We start from the raw sequence: 16599 nt of genomic DNA on the forward strand, positions 1-16599 counted from the left end.
CGCGGCCAGGGGAGGCTCCCAGCGCCCGCGCCCCCGCCCCCGCCCCCGCCCCCGGAGGCGCTGCGGCGGACACCAGCTCGGCGGGGGCCCGACCCCGTCCCGGCCCCGTCCCGGCCCCGGCGCCCGCAGCGCCCACAGCGCCCACAGCCCCGCCCCCCCGCGGGAACGGCTTCCGGCCCTCCGCGGGTTACCTGTTGCGGCACCTGCGCGGCTCCCACGCCGCTCCCGGGGGCCGCGCCCGCGCCCGCCCCCGCCACAGCTCCCGCCACCGCCGTGGCCGCCGCCGCCACCACGACCGTCGTCAGGGCCGCCATCTTTCCTCGCCCGGCCGCTCGGGCTGCAGCGGCCACGCGGGCCACGGGGTCCGGGCCGCGGGAGCTCCTGGTCCTGCAGACGTTCCCTGCGCGGCGGAGCCCCAGGGGACGCAGAGCTCGGCGGGGCCACGGCGCGGGGCGGGGCCGAGGGGCCGAGGGGCCGAGGGGCGGGGCCGGGATGCGGGGCGGGGCCGAGGGCGGGGCCGGGGGCGGGGCCGAGGGCGGGGCCGGGATGCGGGGCGGGGGCTGAGGGGCGGGGCCGGGGGCGGGGCCGAGGGGCGGGGGCGGGGCCGGGGCGGGGCCGAGGGGCCGAGGGGCCGAGGCCAGGGCAGGGCAGGTCGGAGATGGAGGGTGGAGCCGAGTCGTCGAGCTGGGCCGCGGCTCAGGACCCGGCGGGAGCTGGGGGTGTTGCTGGGCGCGGCCGACTGGGAAGCAGGCGGGAGTGCAAGGAGGGCCGGAGGGATAGGGCGCGGGCGGGGGACAGGGCGGGGCTCCGAGGGGATGCTGAGCCGGGCGGGAGCGCGGGTTGGGGCCGGGCGCGGGGCGGGGCCGGGGGCGGGGCGCGGGGCGGGGGCGGGGCCGGGCGCGGGGCGGGGCGCGGGGCGGGGCGCGGGGGCGGGGCCGGGCGCGGGGCGGGGCCGGGCGCGGGGCGGGGCCGGGCGCGGGGCGGGGCCGACGCCGGAGCGGCGCCGAGACGTGCGGCGGGGCGGAGGGCAGGGTGGGGCCGAGTCGTGGGCGGGACAGGGGCGCGGGGGCACCGCGGACCAAGTGCAGGGCGGCCGGGGGAATCTGGCCGGGCTCTGCCGGGGCTGATTCAGGGCAAGGCGGGAGCGCGGGCGGGTCGGCTTGTGAGGCGGGGCCTGAGTGTAGAACGGGTTGGGAGCGGGGCCAAGGTGTGGGGCGGGTCGGAGCGCGGGACCGGGCAGGACCTGGGAGCAGCGTGGGGCGGGGCCGGAGAGCGTGCGGGGAGGAACCTGGGTGCCGGCAGGGCGCGGCCGGGGGACGGAACGGGGCGGGGGCGGGGCGGGGGGCAGGGGCGGGGCGGAGTACGAGCAGAGGCGGGGCCGGGAGGAACCTGGGTGCCGGCAGGGCGCGGCCCGGGAACAGGAGGGGCGGGGCAGGGGCGGGGCGATCGGCCAGAACCTTAGCGCTGCTGCGGGTGCGTGTCAACTTTCCCAAAAGCTTCACTACTGGTATTCAGCAAAATCTTTCTAAATCCCTCCTTTACCTCCAGTCCCCTACTCACCTTTTACTGCCACATTTATTTGTGTTATATATAGATATAGCTCTGTCTATAGTTACATATTTTACCTAATAGGACTGCTTTCTAGGTTTCTACTAAGTGCTGGTGAAACAGAGTCTCACTGTAAAAGCATTTATTTATGAGTTTGAACAATTAACTGTATTTTACACTTTCCAAGAAACGAAGCAGGGCATGCCCCGCACTGTCAGACGCCAGAGGCAGAAATGGGCAGAAATGCCACACTTGGCCAATAAGAAGGGACATTTCAAAGACACTGTGTAGGGGAGTTGGAAAAAATCCATAGATGGATGACTCCTGCAATTAAGACACAGACAACCAGTGGCAGTTTGCCGGGTTCCTGGGCTCACCACCGCCTTTTCCTCCTCTAAAGAAATGGATTCATCCATTCATCCCTTCACTCATTCAATCAATATCCAGCTCCTGCTAGGGGCCAGGCCCTGTTCTAGGCCTTTAGAATTCATTGTACAATTAGACACATGTATGCACATGGGGGCACACCCACACACTTATACGAGGTTCCTTCTCTCTAACTTTTAGGGAATTTAAACAAGTAAACAAACAGGGTATTTACTGAGCATTTACTTTGTGCTCACACTGTTCTAAGTAACCCAGTGAAGTAGGTATCACTATTATCTCCTTTTCACAAATAAGGATACAAACCTCAGCAGCCTGACTCCAGAGATCATCCTGGTAGAGAAGTTCAACAGGCAAGTGGATGAATGTCTCTGGAGCCTGGAGAGAGATTGGAGCTTAAGATGTGACTTTGGTCTTCATCTGCATGTAGAAAATATTTTATTTTATTTTGTTTTATTTTTAAGTATTTATTTATTTGAGGGGAAGAGGGGCAAAGAGAAAGAGAATCTGCACCAGACTCCCCATCCTATGTGGGGCTTGATACCATAAACCCAAGATCATGACCCCAGCCAAAATCCAGAGTCAGATGCTCAACCAATTGAGCCACCCAGGCACCCCTGCATGTAGAAAATATTTTAAATAACTCTGAATGAGCTCACACAGGAGGATAAATTGAAGTCTAAGAACTGAGTCCTAGGGCCTTCCAACATAGGTGACCACGGACAGGAAGAAGAGGAGGGAGACTCAGAAGGAGAGGTCTGAGAGAAGGGAGGAAAACCAAAGGTCTGTGGAAGAAAAAAGTGTTTTGAAGAGGGAATGATGCACTTTGTGGTCTTCTGCCCAGAAGCTTGAGTGAGAGGAAAACAGAGAAATGATGGTTGGATTTGACAACAGGGAGGCCATGGCCACCCCAAGACGAGCAGCGCCAGTGGGATGGTGAGGACAAAGCCTCACTGAGACGGTTGAGGGAATATTGAACATGAGGAATAGAAATAGAAATAACAGATGTTTTGATGAATTTGTGATACAGGTGATCAGACAAATGAGGTGGTCTCTGGAAGATGTGCGACCAGAGAAGATGTGTGATCTTTGCTGTGTTGTGTTCCAAGGTGAGGACTACTAGAGAGTGCTTGTGCCCTGGAGTCCAGGACAGAAGTGGAAAGGTCTGTCTTTGATATGAGTATAGGCTCTTCCCGACTGGACGGTTACAGTGCAAGCTGATTGGTAGATGTGGTGAGAGAAGATGGCTTCCTCTCCTCCCTTCGTTAAGTAGGAGGAAGTAGGCAGCTTGGGTGTGTTGTGAAGGTAAAACCTCTCTAATTTAGATATGCACATTTTGTCCAAAATGAGATCTGTTGCTATAGCACCCCCTGAGCTCCTGTAACTGTTAGTCTGGAAAAATCTGGCAGCTTCAGGGGCAGTCAATCAACAGCTTCATTTCAGTGGTCTCTGCAAGGGGCAACACTGGAACGGATAATCCACGGGGATATACACACTGCAAGTAAGATGCCTACTGTTTAAGGCTTTCAATGATTTATTAAGATGGAAAATTCTGGGAAGTGATTAAGAATCTCACAAACAGAAAATGAGAGCAGACCTTTGCAATGAGATTAGGCAGCTGCCAGGCCCCTTTCAGTGATGAGAGCTACAAAATACTATAGTTTCATTTGTACTATACAGTTTCATTTCTTACATTTTGTACCAGTTCTAATTGAACATCAGAGATTTGTTTTTCCTTCACCTCCTTTGTATTTGCATTTCTTTTCTCTTACACTGAAAATCTATGTTCCTTACATTACCAACATATTACTTATTTGCATTTTCTTGCAACAATTGCATACTCTTAAATTACAGTTGTAGCATTTCCACAAACAGTAAACCTACCGAGAGAAATTTAAGATCATTTTACATTCTTTTTGTCCTTCAACTCTGTCCTACACTATATATCCCATCAGAATATTTATTGTGTTTGACAGTTTTGTGAAATCTGTCTTCTCTCTGTGGTTATGGAGTCAATTTGTATACAGTTGGGTTCTTTCGATAGTATTTGTGTTCAGTTTCAGTCTTCTTTTTTTTTTCTTTCTGGTTTACTTTTTTAGAAAGATGTAAAACATGTGTAACATATATAGTCAAATGAGACAACAAGGTCTATTTAAAGAAGTCTTGCTAACACATTCTCTCCATGCCATTTCAAATTATCCTCTGTGTGTAACAATTTTTATCAATTTCTGGCTCATCTTTTATGTTTCATTTCACAAAAATGAGTTTATATATGGTTATATACAGAGTATATATATACTAACATATATCTTCTGTATATGTATATATACATATAACATACATATGTATATAAGGTATATGCAAGTATATGTATAACCTTGTATATATATTCTTTTTAAAAATTTATTTGAGAAGGCGTGTGCACACAAGTGGGAGGAGGGGTAGTTTATACATAGTCATATATACAGTCATGTATACTTATCTTGTATAAGTACTATATACTATATCATATAAGTACTAGATACTATATCATATCTTGTATATATAAGATGTATGTAAGTATATGTAAAGCCTTATATATATTCTTTTTTAAATTTTTTTATTTGTAAAGATTTTTATTTATTTATTCATGAGACACACACACACACACAGGAAGAGAGAGAGAAGCAGAGACACAGGCAGAGGGAGAAGCAGGCTCCATGCAGGGAGCCCGACGTGGGACTCGATCCCGGGTCTCCAGGATCATGCCTCAGGCTGAAGGCGGCGCTAAACTGCTGGGCCACTGGAGCTGCCCTATATATTCTTTTTAAAATTTATTTGAGAGACAGCTCCTACTCTCCGCCCCAACCCCTCGCCCGGCCCGGTTCGCTGTGGGTGTGGAACACGGTGCTGCCCGGGTTCACAGCGGAAGGCGTAGGAACTGTGTACAGCTTGATAACGCTTAATTAAAAAAGGGACTTTGACCAGGGAAAAAAATTAAAAAAATAAAAATAAATAAATAAATAAAATTTATTTGAGAGAAAGCACCCATACATGTGCACACGTGAGTGGGGGAAGCGACAGAGGCAGATAATCTTCAAGCCTACTTCCTGCCAATTGCAGAACCTGATGTGGGGCTCAATCCCACAACCCATGAGATCATGACCTGAGCTGAAACAGAGTCAGGTGCTCAACCAACTGAGCTACCCAGGTGCCCCTATATGTATTTTTATTTTTATTTTTATTTTTTTCTCACAAAAATATGTAGCATATTATATTAGTGTCTTAGGGCTGCCATGACAAAGTCACAAACTGAGGGGTTTGTAACAATAGCAATTTATTCCCTCACAGTTCAGGAGGCCAGAAGTACCTTCTTGGGGCTCAAAGTGGGTATTGGTCCCATGGCTCATTCCTAGCTTCTGACGGTCACCAGCCACCTGCAGTGTTCCTTGGCTTTTAGAAGCATGACTTCAACATCTGCTTCCATCTTTGCATGGGGTTCCCCCCCCTCCACGTGATGTCTGTGTACAAATTTTCCTTTGCTTATAAGGATACCTGGCATTGGATTAGGTTCCATCCTAATCCAGTAAGACCTTACCTTAACTTGACTCAACTGCAAAGGTCATATTTCCAAATAAGTTCACATTCGTAGGTACTCGGTATTAGGATGTCAGCATCTCTTTGAAAGACACAACTCAACTCATATATAATTCCCTACACCTTACATTTTTCACCTAATCATATCTCCTGGAACTTACTTGGTTCACAGAAATCTTCCTCATTTCTTTTTTTAATGCAGGCATCATGTTCCATTATCTTATTTTTTAATTTTTTATTAAAGATTTTATTTATTTATTTGAGAGAGAGGGAGAATACACACATGGGGAAGGGCAGAGGGAGAAGTAGACTCCCACCAAGCAGGGAGCCCAACTCTGGGTTTGATCACAGACCCTGAGATCATGACCTGAGGCCAAAAGCAGATGTCTAACTGACTGAGCCACCCAGACACCTACCTTTCCATTGTTTTATTCAACCGTCATCTATTGATAGATGTATGGGTTATCTCCAATCTTTTGGTGTTACAAGCAATGATTCATAAGTATTTCATTTCAGGGCAGTGTATCTTTAGTGGAATTGCTGAGTCAAAGCAAACAATGCAGTTAGGTATCGCTAAATTCCCTTCAAGGAGTTGTATTATTTTGCACCCTCACTAGCAAAGCCTGAGGGTGCCCATTTCTTTGCCGCTTGCCATCACAGGATTTCTTCAACTTATTTGGATTTTTGACAGTCTGAATAAGTGGAAAATGGTATCTCTCAGTAATTTTAATATGCCTTTCTCTTATGAGTGAAGGTCAGCCTTTTTTCACAAGTGGAAGGACATTATTGACTTTCCTTTTCTTTGAACTCTCTATTCACATTCTCTCCCCATTGGTATTTGGGCTTCTTTCCATTTTAAAGAGCTCTTTAATAATTAGGTGAATCTGATATAATTTTGTGATATAAATTGTAAATATTTTCTTCTAGGTTTTTAATTTGTTTTGTGATTGTTTTTGCTTTGAAAAAGTTATTTTTATTCTTATGTAGTTAAATTTGTCTATTTTAGAATTGTCTTTGATGCTTCTGGATTTATTTTTTTTTTAATTTTTTATTTATTTATGATAGTCACACAGAGAGAGAGAGAGAGGCGCAGAGACACAGGCAGAGGGAGAAGCAGGCTCCATGCACCGGGAGCCCGATGTGGGATTCGATTCCGGGTCTCCAGGATCGCGCCCTGGGCCAAAGGCAGGCGCCAAACCGCTGCGCCACCCAGGGATCCCCTATGCTTCTGGATTTATAATCATAGTTGGAAAGGCTTTTCTCACTCAAGTTTGCAAAGAAATGAATTCTTGTGTGGTTTTACTTTTTACAGGTAGATATCTGTATTATTTGGATTTCATCTTGATATCCGGTATGAGATACGCATCAAATTTTGCTTTTCCCCCAAATGGCTATCTAATTATGCCAACAACATTTATTAAAAACAGTATATTCTCAACACTGATTTTAGGTGTCACTTAACTTTTCATATAAAATTGTTCTATTCTGAATTTGCTTTTTTTTCAATATTTATTTATTTATGTGTGTGTGTGTGTGAGAGAGAGAGAGAGAGAGAGCAGGCATGAACGGAGGGAGAGGGAGAAGGAGAGAATTTTCAACAGACTTCCCACTGAGAGCAGAGCCTGATGCAGGGCTCAATCTCAGGACCCCAAGATTATGACTTGAGTCAAAATCAAAAGTTGGACATTTAACCAAATGAGCCACCCAGTTGCTCCTATTCTGAATTTTCTATTCTATCCTTCTGTGTATCTATTTATGTACCAATGAATATACACTTTTAAAATTACAGAGTTTTTATAAAATGTTTTAATATCTTATAGGTCTAGTTCCTCTCATTGTTTATTTTTTCCAGGGTTTTCTTACCTTTTCCTATTCAATTGTTCATAAGAAACTTAGAATTAAATAATCTATTTTGAGGGAAAATAACTCTAGATATTTATTGGAATCACATTAAATTTACTTATTAACTTGGGAAGAATTAACACACGTATGACATAAAGTTATCCTATCCATGGACAAGGCATGCCTTTACATTTATTCATGTCTACCTTTTCATCTTTGATGAGTAAACATTTTCCTTTAAGTTTATTCATAAGATTTTGTGCAACTGTAAGTGTGATTTCCCCTTCCTTCATATCCTTTCACTAGGTATTCTTTGAGTATATGAAGATAATAGATTTTTGTTAGTTTTTTAATTGTGTTTTAATCAGTTATCCTAATTTTGGTATTATCTTTAGAATGATTCTCTTAGGGTTTCAATTTATGCTATTATAGTATCTGCCAATAGAGATCATGTTATGTCCTCCCTTCCAATTCTCACGCCTATATTCCAACTAGAAAGAAGAAAGAAGACTCCAAGTTTGGGTTTCTCTGAAATCAGATCATGAGTCAAGGACTTGGGTAGAGGAGGAGGCTTGTTTCAGAGGTGGTCCCAAGAAGACAAGTGAGGGAACGGAGGGAAAGCCAATAAAGAGGCTATAGTGGTTATTGCTGTGGACAGATGGACTCATTCTACCTATGGACCTCCTAAGGAAACTGACAGAACATTTCTCAGAACTGCTCCACCAAGGGATGGGGAATCTTAATATCTATCCAACAAATCCCAAAACTCCTTGGTTGAAGACTTCTCTGGGGCCATTAAGCTCCAGCATTTACAGGCTGCCACACACAATAACTAAACAATCTCCCGGAGAAAGCCATTAAGCCAAGAAGCAGAGGCCTGGGCAGAAGTGGGCAGCTCTCTGTGAAGATAGGTTAACTCAGAGATGGGACACCTACAATGTTTGCTACAGAGGCAAAGAGCAAAAGAAGCTTGACAGCAAATCTGTTCCTTTTTAAGAAGCTCTCCTAAGAGCTCTATGGTGTGCCTTCCATTTATATATCATTGACTATAATTGAGTCACATGACCACCCCTATTTGCAAAGCATCCTAAAAGGGTATTTATCTGGGTTGCTATGAGCTGATACTTGCTAGCACTGCCTGTTCTAACAGCCTGACTAGCTTTTTAAATTACTCTTATATTACCTGGTTCAGTCTTTACATGCAAATGTATTTTTCCTCTAGATCTATTTATTACTAAAAAAAAAAAAGACCAAATTATTTTAGTAATAATAGCATTAGTAAATAGTAAAACGAATAGTTTATTTTACAGTCAATTTTGCCCCACATCATTGTATTCCCTCCCAATCCATACTTAGGTTTTTTAATTCTTGATCTTAGACTGAGAGAAATAAATTGAAGTCTCCTGGTGCTAGTGTTTCTCTGTCTTTTTCTTCCTTTAGCTCTTGTGGTCCTTCCTGTGGATGTCAATGCCATGTGACTTAGTGTATACACATTTATAATTTTTAGATCTTCACTGTGGATTCCACCTGTTACTGTTGTAAAGCACCCTTCCTGTTTAATGATTTTTGCCCTGAGTTCAATCTTGTCTTCTATTAAGAGCATTATCTGGTGATTCATTTTTATGGGTATTTTTTTTTGCCAGTAGGCCTTTGTCCACCCGCTAATTTCAATATTTTTTCATTTTGTGTAGGCATGTCTCTTGCCTGTAGCCTATAAATTGAACTTCGCTTTGAGACAATATGTGAGCCAAGTTACAGTCTTATATTTCTGGTCTTCACTGCCATTTTTTGGGAGAAAAAGAAACCAACTCAATATTTACTGTCACCAATTCTTGACTTTCTATTTGCCTTTCCTATTCACTTTGATCCAGAAGTATCCAGTAGCAGCATAAGAGCACACAAAGGAGGCAGAGCAAGGGGAGTGAAAAAGGGGAGAGAAGAACATATTTTCCTTTTCCACTCCTGCTTACTGATTCTGGGGCAGGGGATGCAATGAATTGGACAAGAGATGATAGTATTGACTTAGGCAACATTGATTTTTTAACATCAGAAAACATGATTGTTCTAATATCCTAAGAGACCAGACAACATATGGGATCCCCCTAAAGTATTACCTTGGGGCAGACAAGAGAGACGTAGTGGAGGACATTTGAAGAGAAATCAGTGCGGGGAAGAAAGAGGCTATTTTCCAATTATAACTAACCAAGTTCAGCTCAATAAAAAACTAGTTACACGTGTTAGGGCTAGGGATTTGCAAGTATATTGGGTTTTTATTTTTTACGATTTTATTTATTTATGTGAGAGAGAGATAGAGAGCATGAGCTGAAAGAGGGGCAGAGGGAGGGGAGAAGCTGACTCCATGTTGAGTGGTGAGCCAGACATGGGCCTCCATCCCAGGACCTTGAGATCATAACCTGAGCTGAAGGCAGACGCTTAACCAACTGAGCCACCCAGGCACCCACAAGTGTTTTGTTTTAATGCAAATGTTTTGTTTTGCTACTGCCCTAAAGATCCCTACTGAAATTTGAACAGATGGCGAAACGGTTATAAACTATTTCAGAGTCACAGACCGATATGCTAGCAATGGGTAGAATTGCTCCAGAGAGTTAAGTAAAATCAAATATATTCTTATGCTCAGGCACCAGATTTGCTCATTCTAAAAACGCTTCATGGGGCACCTGAGTGGCTCAGTAGGCATCTGCCTTCGGCTCAAGTCATGATCCTGAGGTCCTGGGATTGAGCCCCATGTTGGGCTCCCTGATCAGTGGGGAGTCTGCTTCTCACTCTCCCACTGCCTCTCCCCCTGCTTTTGCTTGCTTTTGCTCTCTCTCTCTCTCAAATAAATAAATAAAATATTTTTTAAAAAGGCTTAATTATTAACAAAATATTTGTATTACTGTTGTAAATACACTAACAAAGGGATGGTTTTAGGGTGCCCTACAGAACCCACCAGCAAAAATTGACAGGGCTGCAAGAAATCAGAAATAAGAAATCAGAAGAGCTAACCAATCCTATTTATACATGAGATGATAACACCTTCCACTATTTTCATTCTCAAATAAAAATAGTTGACCTTTAAATGACTATTTCCATACAAAATGTTCAAGTGGTTTGAACTTGTCTGTATTTCTGGACACTAAAAAGAAACAGTGATATAAAGAGTCCTCAGTCTGGTGGGTTAGGGGAAGGTTGGGGTTCCCTACCAGATACTCTCTAGCACGCTATCAGTTCCTTGGGACGGGCCCAAAAGATTTATTGCTGAATAATCACCATGACAGGAGGTGCAAAATCAGTGAATCTTTGCTTCAGATATGGCTGCAAGGCAGAGTAAGTGCAGGTCTGGAAAACAGTGTGAATACGTATAATCCTTACTTTTGATTGTTGTGTGTCAAACACACTCATTAACTCCATCACTACTCTTTGGTTTAAATAAATAAATTAACGTGGGGAACCTTCGTTAGCAAACTTTTAAAAAGGGATGCCTGGGTGGTTCAGAGATTGAGCATCAGCCTTCAGCTCAGGTCATGATCCCAGGGTTCTGGGATAGAGCCCCACAGTGGGCTCCCTGCAGGGAGCCTGCTTCTCCCTCTGCCTGTCTCTGCCTCTCTCTGTGTGTCTTTCATGAAAAAATAAATAAAATATTTTTTAAAAACTTTTAAAAATAATGTAGCCTGACTATGGCAGAGCCGACCATGAAGCCTGGATCTGACTTTACAATTAATACTTAATTTCCTAAACCATAATAACCTCCAAGTCTAGTTTTTTTTCTTTTAAAGATTAGTGGGTTTGTTTTTTTTTTTTCTGGCAGCCACTAGAAAATAAAGAGGATAATCAATTGTGTTTGAAGGGGTGTTGATTATTCTTCTGTAGGAAGTGCTAGGCTGGCATCCCTCATATCAGCCTCAGGGAAATGAAAAATCTGTGTGGTTGATAGTTTTGTGGCCATACCACTTAGTCTTCAAAGAATTCTTTTCCCTGAGAATTCATTTATTTGAGAGCGAACATGAGCGGGGGTGGGGAAGTGGGAGGAGGGGCACAAGGAGAGGGACAAGCAGACTCCTTGCTGATCAGGGAGCCCAAAATAGGACTGGATCCTAGGATCTCAAGATCATGACCTGAACCCAAGTCAGATGCGTAACCAACTGAGTCACCCAGGCGCCCCCAATAATACTTTCTTTTTTGATACTCATGAAACATTCACAAAAACTGACCATATATTTAGGCCACGAAAACCTCAATAAGTGCCAAAAAGAAGAAATAATTCTCTGATCACAAAGCAAACGGAGTGAGAAGACAAAAAGACTCTGTTATGTGAAACTTTAAAATTCTCATAAAACTCTAGAGCCAAAGAGGATATCAAAACTAAAATTCTGGTAACATTACATATTAGTTTCCATAGGATACAGCTAAAGCAATCCTCAGAAGCAAATTCAAAAGTTATATTAATAAATAAAAAAGAATAAAAGTAAATTAATTAACCATCCAACTCAAGAAAATTGGGAAAAATCAATAACCAAAAAAAGGAAAGAAAGAAAAATTAATCAAGAAATGTAAAAGCAGAAAATAATGAAATAAAAAGATGGAGAAATGATCTCCATGAATAAATTTAACCAATTAAGACAGGTAAATTACTAGCTAACCTGATGTGGAATTAAGAAATCACAAATATACGTAATATAAAATGCAAAAGAAAGTAAAAGAATCACAGGAGACTATTTTGTTCAATTATCTGCAAATAAATATGAAAATCCTGATGAATAATTTTTCTAAGAAAATACAATTTACTAACATTGATAAAAGAAACATCAAAAAAAAAAGAAAAAGAAACATCTAACCATTAGCTATGAAAAACCTAAGAAAAAGGGAAAAAAATTGCTAAAATGGTAGACTCCACAAAAACATCAGGCCCAGAGGACCTCACAGGCTAATCTTAACCAAATCTTAAGAAACAAATGGGTTCTGATGCTTTTTAAACTGTTCCAGAACGGAGACAAAAGGGAACAGCTTCTGAATTTTCACAGTAAAAGTAGCATATAGTTGTTACCCCAAACCAACAGCAATAGCACAAAAAAATACTTATAACAAAAATCTCAATTATGAACATTGATGCAAAAAATCTTCAGAAAGTTTTAGCAAATATATTCCTGAAGTGCTTTGGAGGAATTAAGAGAAAAATAGATTTATTTCCCTCTTAGGATTGCAAGAACGATTCAACATAATTCACTATGTTAGGAAGTGGTTGAGCATGGCTGGTTGGCTCCCATTCTGCAGACTCTAGAAAGCTCTAGAATCTTCATTTCCTAGGTTCCCTTGCAGCTAGGGTCTTCACTGTAAATTATGTTGGCCAATCAGATGCACTTATGTGAAACTTGGTTTTAGAACTCAATTCAACAGGGAAAGAGGTGGTGCCTGAGGCATCCATTTTGCTGGAGTTGATTGTAGCAGATTGTAGCAGATATGAAACCGTGAGGCTAACAGTTCTAGCACTGGTTTTGAGATCCAGAGGTGACAGATAAGAAGGTGTGTTTCTAGAGCTGAGAATTCTGGTGGCAATGTCTCATTCCCAGAGCACATTAGGATGGTGTGTTCTGGAAGCTAATAGACAGAAGCATGATTTCCTGACCTTTGTGGAGGTGGCCCCTCTCTTGGTGGGCTGGCTCTGCACTATGGTTCTGAGAGTTATTTCTAGAACCTCCTCCTTCAGCTCCCCACTGATTTACAAGTGTTTGATTCCCTGTAATAAATCCCCTCTGTTTCCTGCAACGGAATGCTGGCTGATAAAACAGATTAAAAGAGAAAAAAGAATTGTAAGATTTTCTCCAGAGATGCTACATTTGATTAGTCATAGTTGATTTTTTAAAAATCTTCTTAAAATAGGAAAGATGGATTTTTTTTTTTAAAGCCAGCATTATGCCTAATGAAGAAACACTAGAAGCATTCCCCTTAAAATCAACAGCATCAACAGCAAGGGATGCCTGGCTGGCTCAATCAGTAGAGCATGTGACTCTTGATCCTGGGATTCTAAATTCAAGCCCCACGTTGGGTGTGGAGCCTACTTAGAAAAGTAAAATAAATAAATAAATAAAGCTGAAAAGATGAGTAATGTTAAAAAAATCAATAGCAAGGCAATTATATTTACAATCTCCACTACTATTTAGCGTAGTTCTGGAGGTTTAACCAATGTGAATAGACAAGAGAAAGACATAGGAAGTATAAACATTGGAAGAGAGGTACATTTATTACTATTTACAGATAACTGTATACCTGGAAAACCCAAGAAACTCAATTATAAATCTATTATAAACTATGAGAACTTATGACATGGAAGGGCACAAAATCAATTGATTTCATCTATACAAACAATAACCAGTTAGCAAATACAATAGTTGTGTATGAGTTATACCTTAGTAGGGAAAGAGAGAAAGAGTGTGATGGAAATAAAGACGCATATTATAGTAGCAAAAAAGAAAATACCTAAAGATAAAATGAAATGTTCAATAAAGACAGTATTTTAAATACTTTTATCTGAAGAAGAGTTGGCTCAGTAGAGAACTCTAGGTAAAAGTAAATTTCCCAGGACACCTGGGTGGCTCAGTGGTTGAGCATCTGCCTTCACCTCAGGTTGTGATCCCGGGGTCCTGGAATCAAATCCCAAATGGGGCTCCCCGCAGGGAGCCTGCTTCTCCCTCTGCCTATGTCTCTGCCTCTCTCTCTGTGTCCTCTCATGAATAAACAGAATCTTAAAAAATAAGTAAATTTCCCTCAGAACATTGAAGATATTGTTCTGTTTTCTATTTTATGCAGTACTACTACTGTATTGAGTATAGTACCAATATCAACCTGATTTTTGTCTGCCTGCACCTAATTTGTTTCTTTAGTTCAGAAGTTTTTTTTTAAGGATTTTATTTTTAAATAATCTCTACACCCAGTGTGGGGCTGGAACTTACAACCCTGAATTCAGGAATCACAAGCTCCACTGACTGAGCCAGTCAGGCACCCCGAAAGCGCTTTTGAAAAGCAAACACAAAAGCAAATCTTCTAGCTATTGTCAGGGGGAAGGGCTGAAAGTCTGCCAAATCCAGTGACGCACTACTGTTCTCTCCATCACATCTCATACCATACGCCTACTTGCTGTGGATCACACAACGCCAAAATTTTAAGCAAACTTAATCTTTAACCAATGCAAATCAAATGCTTGCATGATTTCCTGCTCAAAGAATTTGAGAACCTCACCTTTCTTAACTATAGAAAACTGCATTTCACTTTTTAACCACCAGATGTCACCTGAGAAACAGTAAGCAAGAGTGATTATTTGCAAAAGAAAAATACTCTCATTTTTTGTGCATGAAAATTAAAATATTCTTGTTAGGATATATCAGCAATATGGGTAGGAAGGTGCAGGCCAGTTGAAACGTGGCAGATAAATAAAAACATTTACACGTATTCAGATTCTCAAATATAGTCGACTGACATTTCACCTCTGAAACAGATTTCAGTTACCCAAATGTTATACTAAATCTAAGAGTTCTTTTTAGTGGAAGTCGTTGGAATAGTTTTTAATGCTACCAATTTCTATATGATATAAAAAACCCAACATTCACCTGCTTATACCAGGTGAACCAAAAGAATAGAGACTGAGTAACTTTGAAGTTCATGAACTAATTCTTACCAACAACCCCATTTCCTCTTCTGTAGTCTATTGTTTTCTTCTGCATGTGACCAGACTCCTTCAATGACCTATAAAACCCTGCATTATCTGACCCTGGCCACCTTTCCTGCTTCCCTCTCTTGCCCTCCTGGCTCTTCCGCTACCTTGGGTTACTCTCAGGTCCACGAATGTGCCAGGATATTAGGCGCTGGGTCTGGAATGAGCCTCCAGCCCTCCCTTTATTTTATTAGTCATGAACCTTCTGGACACAATTTGAATCTCAGCTCTCAAGGAAGCCTTCCTTGGCCACCTTCAGTGCCATTTAGATTTGGATTCCCTCTAATCTGTTCTTCCTTCATAACAGATGTTACCATTTGTTATGATCTATTTGTGTGATGATATGATCTAAAAGGGAACCTCCTCCATGGGGCACCCTTACGTCTCTGCCTCATAGGCCACAGTGGAGTTTAATTAATAGCACTTAATAAATATTTGTTGAAAGGAAGAATTATTGAGTACAGATTACAATGTTTGTGTGCCTCCCCCATTAGAGTACAAGCTCCATGAAGGATGATCTTTGCTCTGTCCACTGTTGCAACCCTATGCCTGATAGGGGCCCACTGTTAGAATCAATATTGCTAAATGGATCCATGAATAAATGAATGAGTATATATGGTTGACAAGAACATTGGTCATCTCTGAGGCCAGTCTCAAGTGAAAGAACTTCTTGGAAGTAGAAATTCAGTCTCTTATCACTGTCATTCACAGACTCAAAAACCAACCAAACGTGTCACCAAACCCTTTCCTAGGGTGTTCTTCCTTCCTAGGGAAATTACAGGGTTTTTTTCACCAGGATGGTGCAATGCAGTATGACTTTTTCAGCTGAGTGGAAGGGTAAAACAGTTCTTTGAGCCAGAGGAGGGCTCAGAAAGGAGATTTTTCCTGGCACTTCCATGACATTGCACAGGGACTCTAATTGGGACTACTCAGTGAGTTATCCCACAAATTGTATTTGTTCATTCAGCAGCTTTTTACTGAATAATCATTAAGTGCCTGTTACACTGCTTGAAGCTGGGGCTACAAAGCCAAATGAGACATGATCCTGGCCCACAACAAGTTTAACCTCTTGGAGAGAATACAGGCCAATAGACCAATCACTAAAGTCCAGTGTAGCCTACATAAATATGCTGCACAGTGTGCTATAGAAATACACAGCTGAGCATTAATTAGGGTTGTGGTTGGGGGTCTTCAGAAGAGCTTCCTTAAGGAGGACACACACCCAAGCTCAGTTTTCAAGGACAAGAAGCATTTTGTTTTAGAGATAAGAGAAGAGGGAGCACAGCTTTTTATTTTTAAGATTTTATTTATTTATTTGACAGAGAGAGAACACAAGCAGAGGGAGCAGCAGAGGGAGAAGGAGAAGCAGGCTCCCTGCTGAGCAGGGAGCCCGATGCAGGGCCTGATCCCAGGACCCCAGGATCACATCCCGAGCCAAAGGCAGCTGTTCAACCAACTGAGCCACCCAGATGCCCCCAAAGCACAGATTTTTAGAAGACAACTTGAAAAAGATTAGAGCTGTGCTGCCAGAAAAACATAAAGCT

The 16599-nt window shown here is 42.9% G+C and overlaps 1 protein-coding gene across 3 annotated transcripts in view; it reads right to left on the reverse strand.

The window, feature by feature from the left end:
- The window catches only part of CCDC112 (coiled-coil domain containing 112), a 45212-nt gene that overhangs the window by 27495 nt on the left and 1118 nt on the right, over nt 1–16599 (reverse strand). The window contains exon 1 of one of the 3 annotated variants that reach the window (XM_035697000.2): nt 192–452. The exons of 1 other annotated variant lie outside the window; for it this stretch is intronic. In XM_035697000.2, coding sequence (XP_035552893.2) covers nt 192–314 — 123 coding nt within the window. In that variant the 5' untranslated portion in view covers nt 315–452. Of the gene's footprint in view, nt 1–191; nt 453–16599 lie in introns of those variants that run through there. One more of the 3 variants, XM_025446702.3, reaches the window with a different exon arrangement.

Source organism: Canis lupus, chromosome 11 (genome assembly GCF_003254725.2).
Source record: "Canis lupus dingo isolate Sandy chromosome 11, ASM325472v2, whole genome shotgun sequence".
Lineage (NCBI taxonomy): Eukaryota > Metazoa > Chordata > Mammalia > Carnivora > Canidae > Canis > Canis lupus.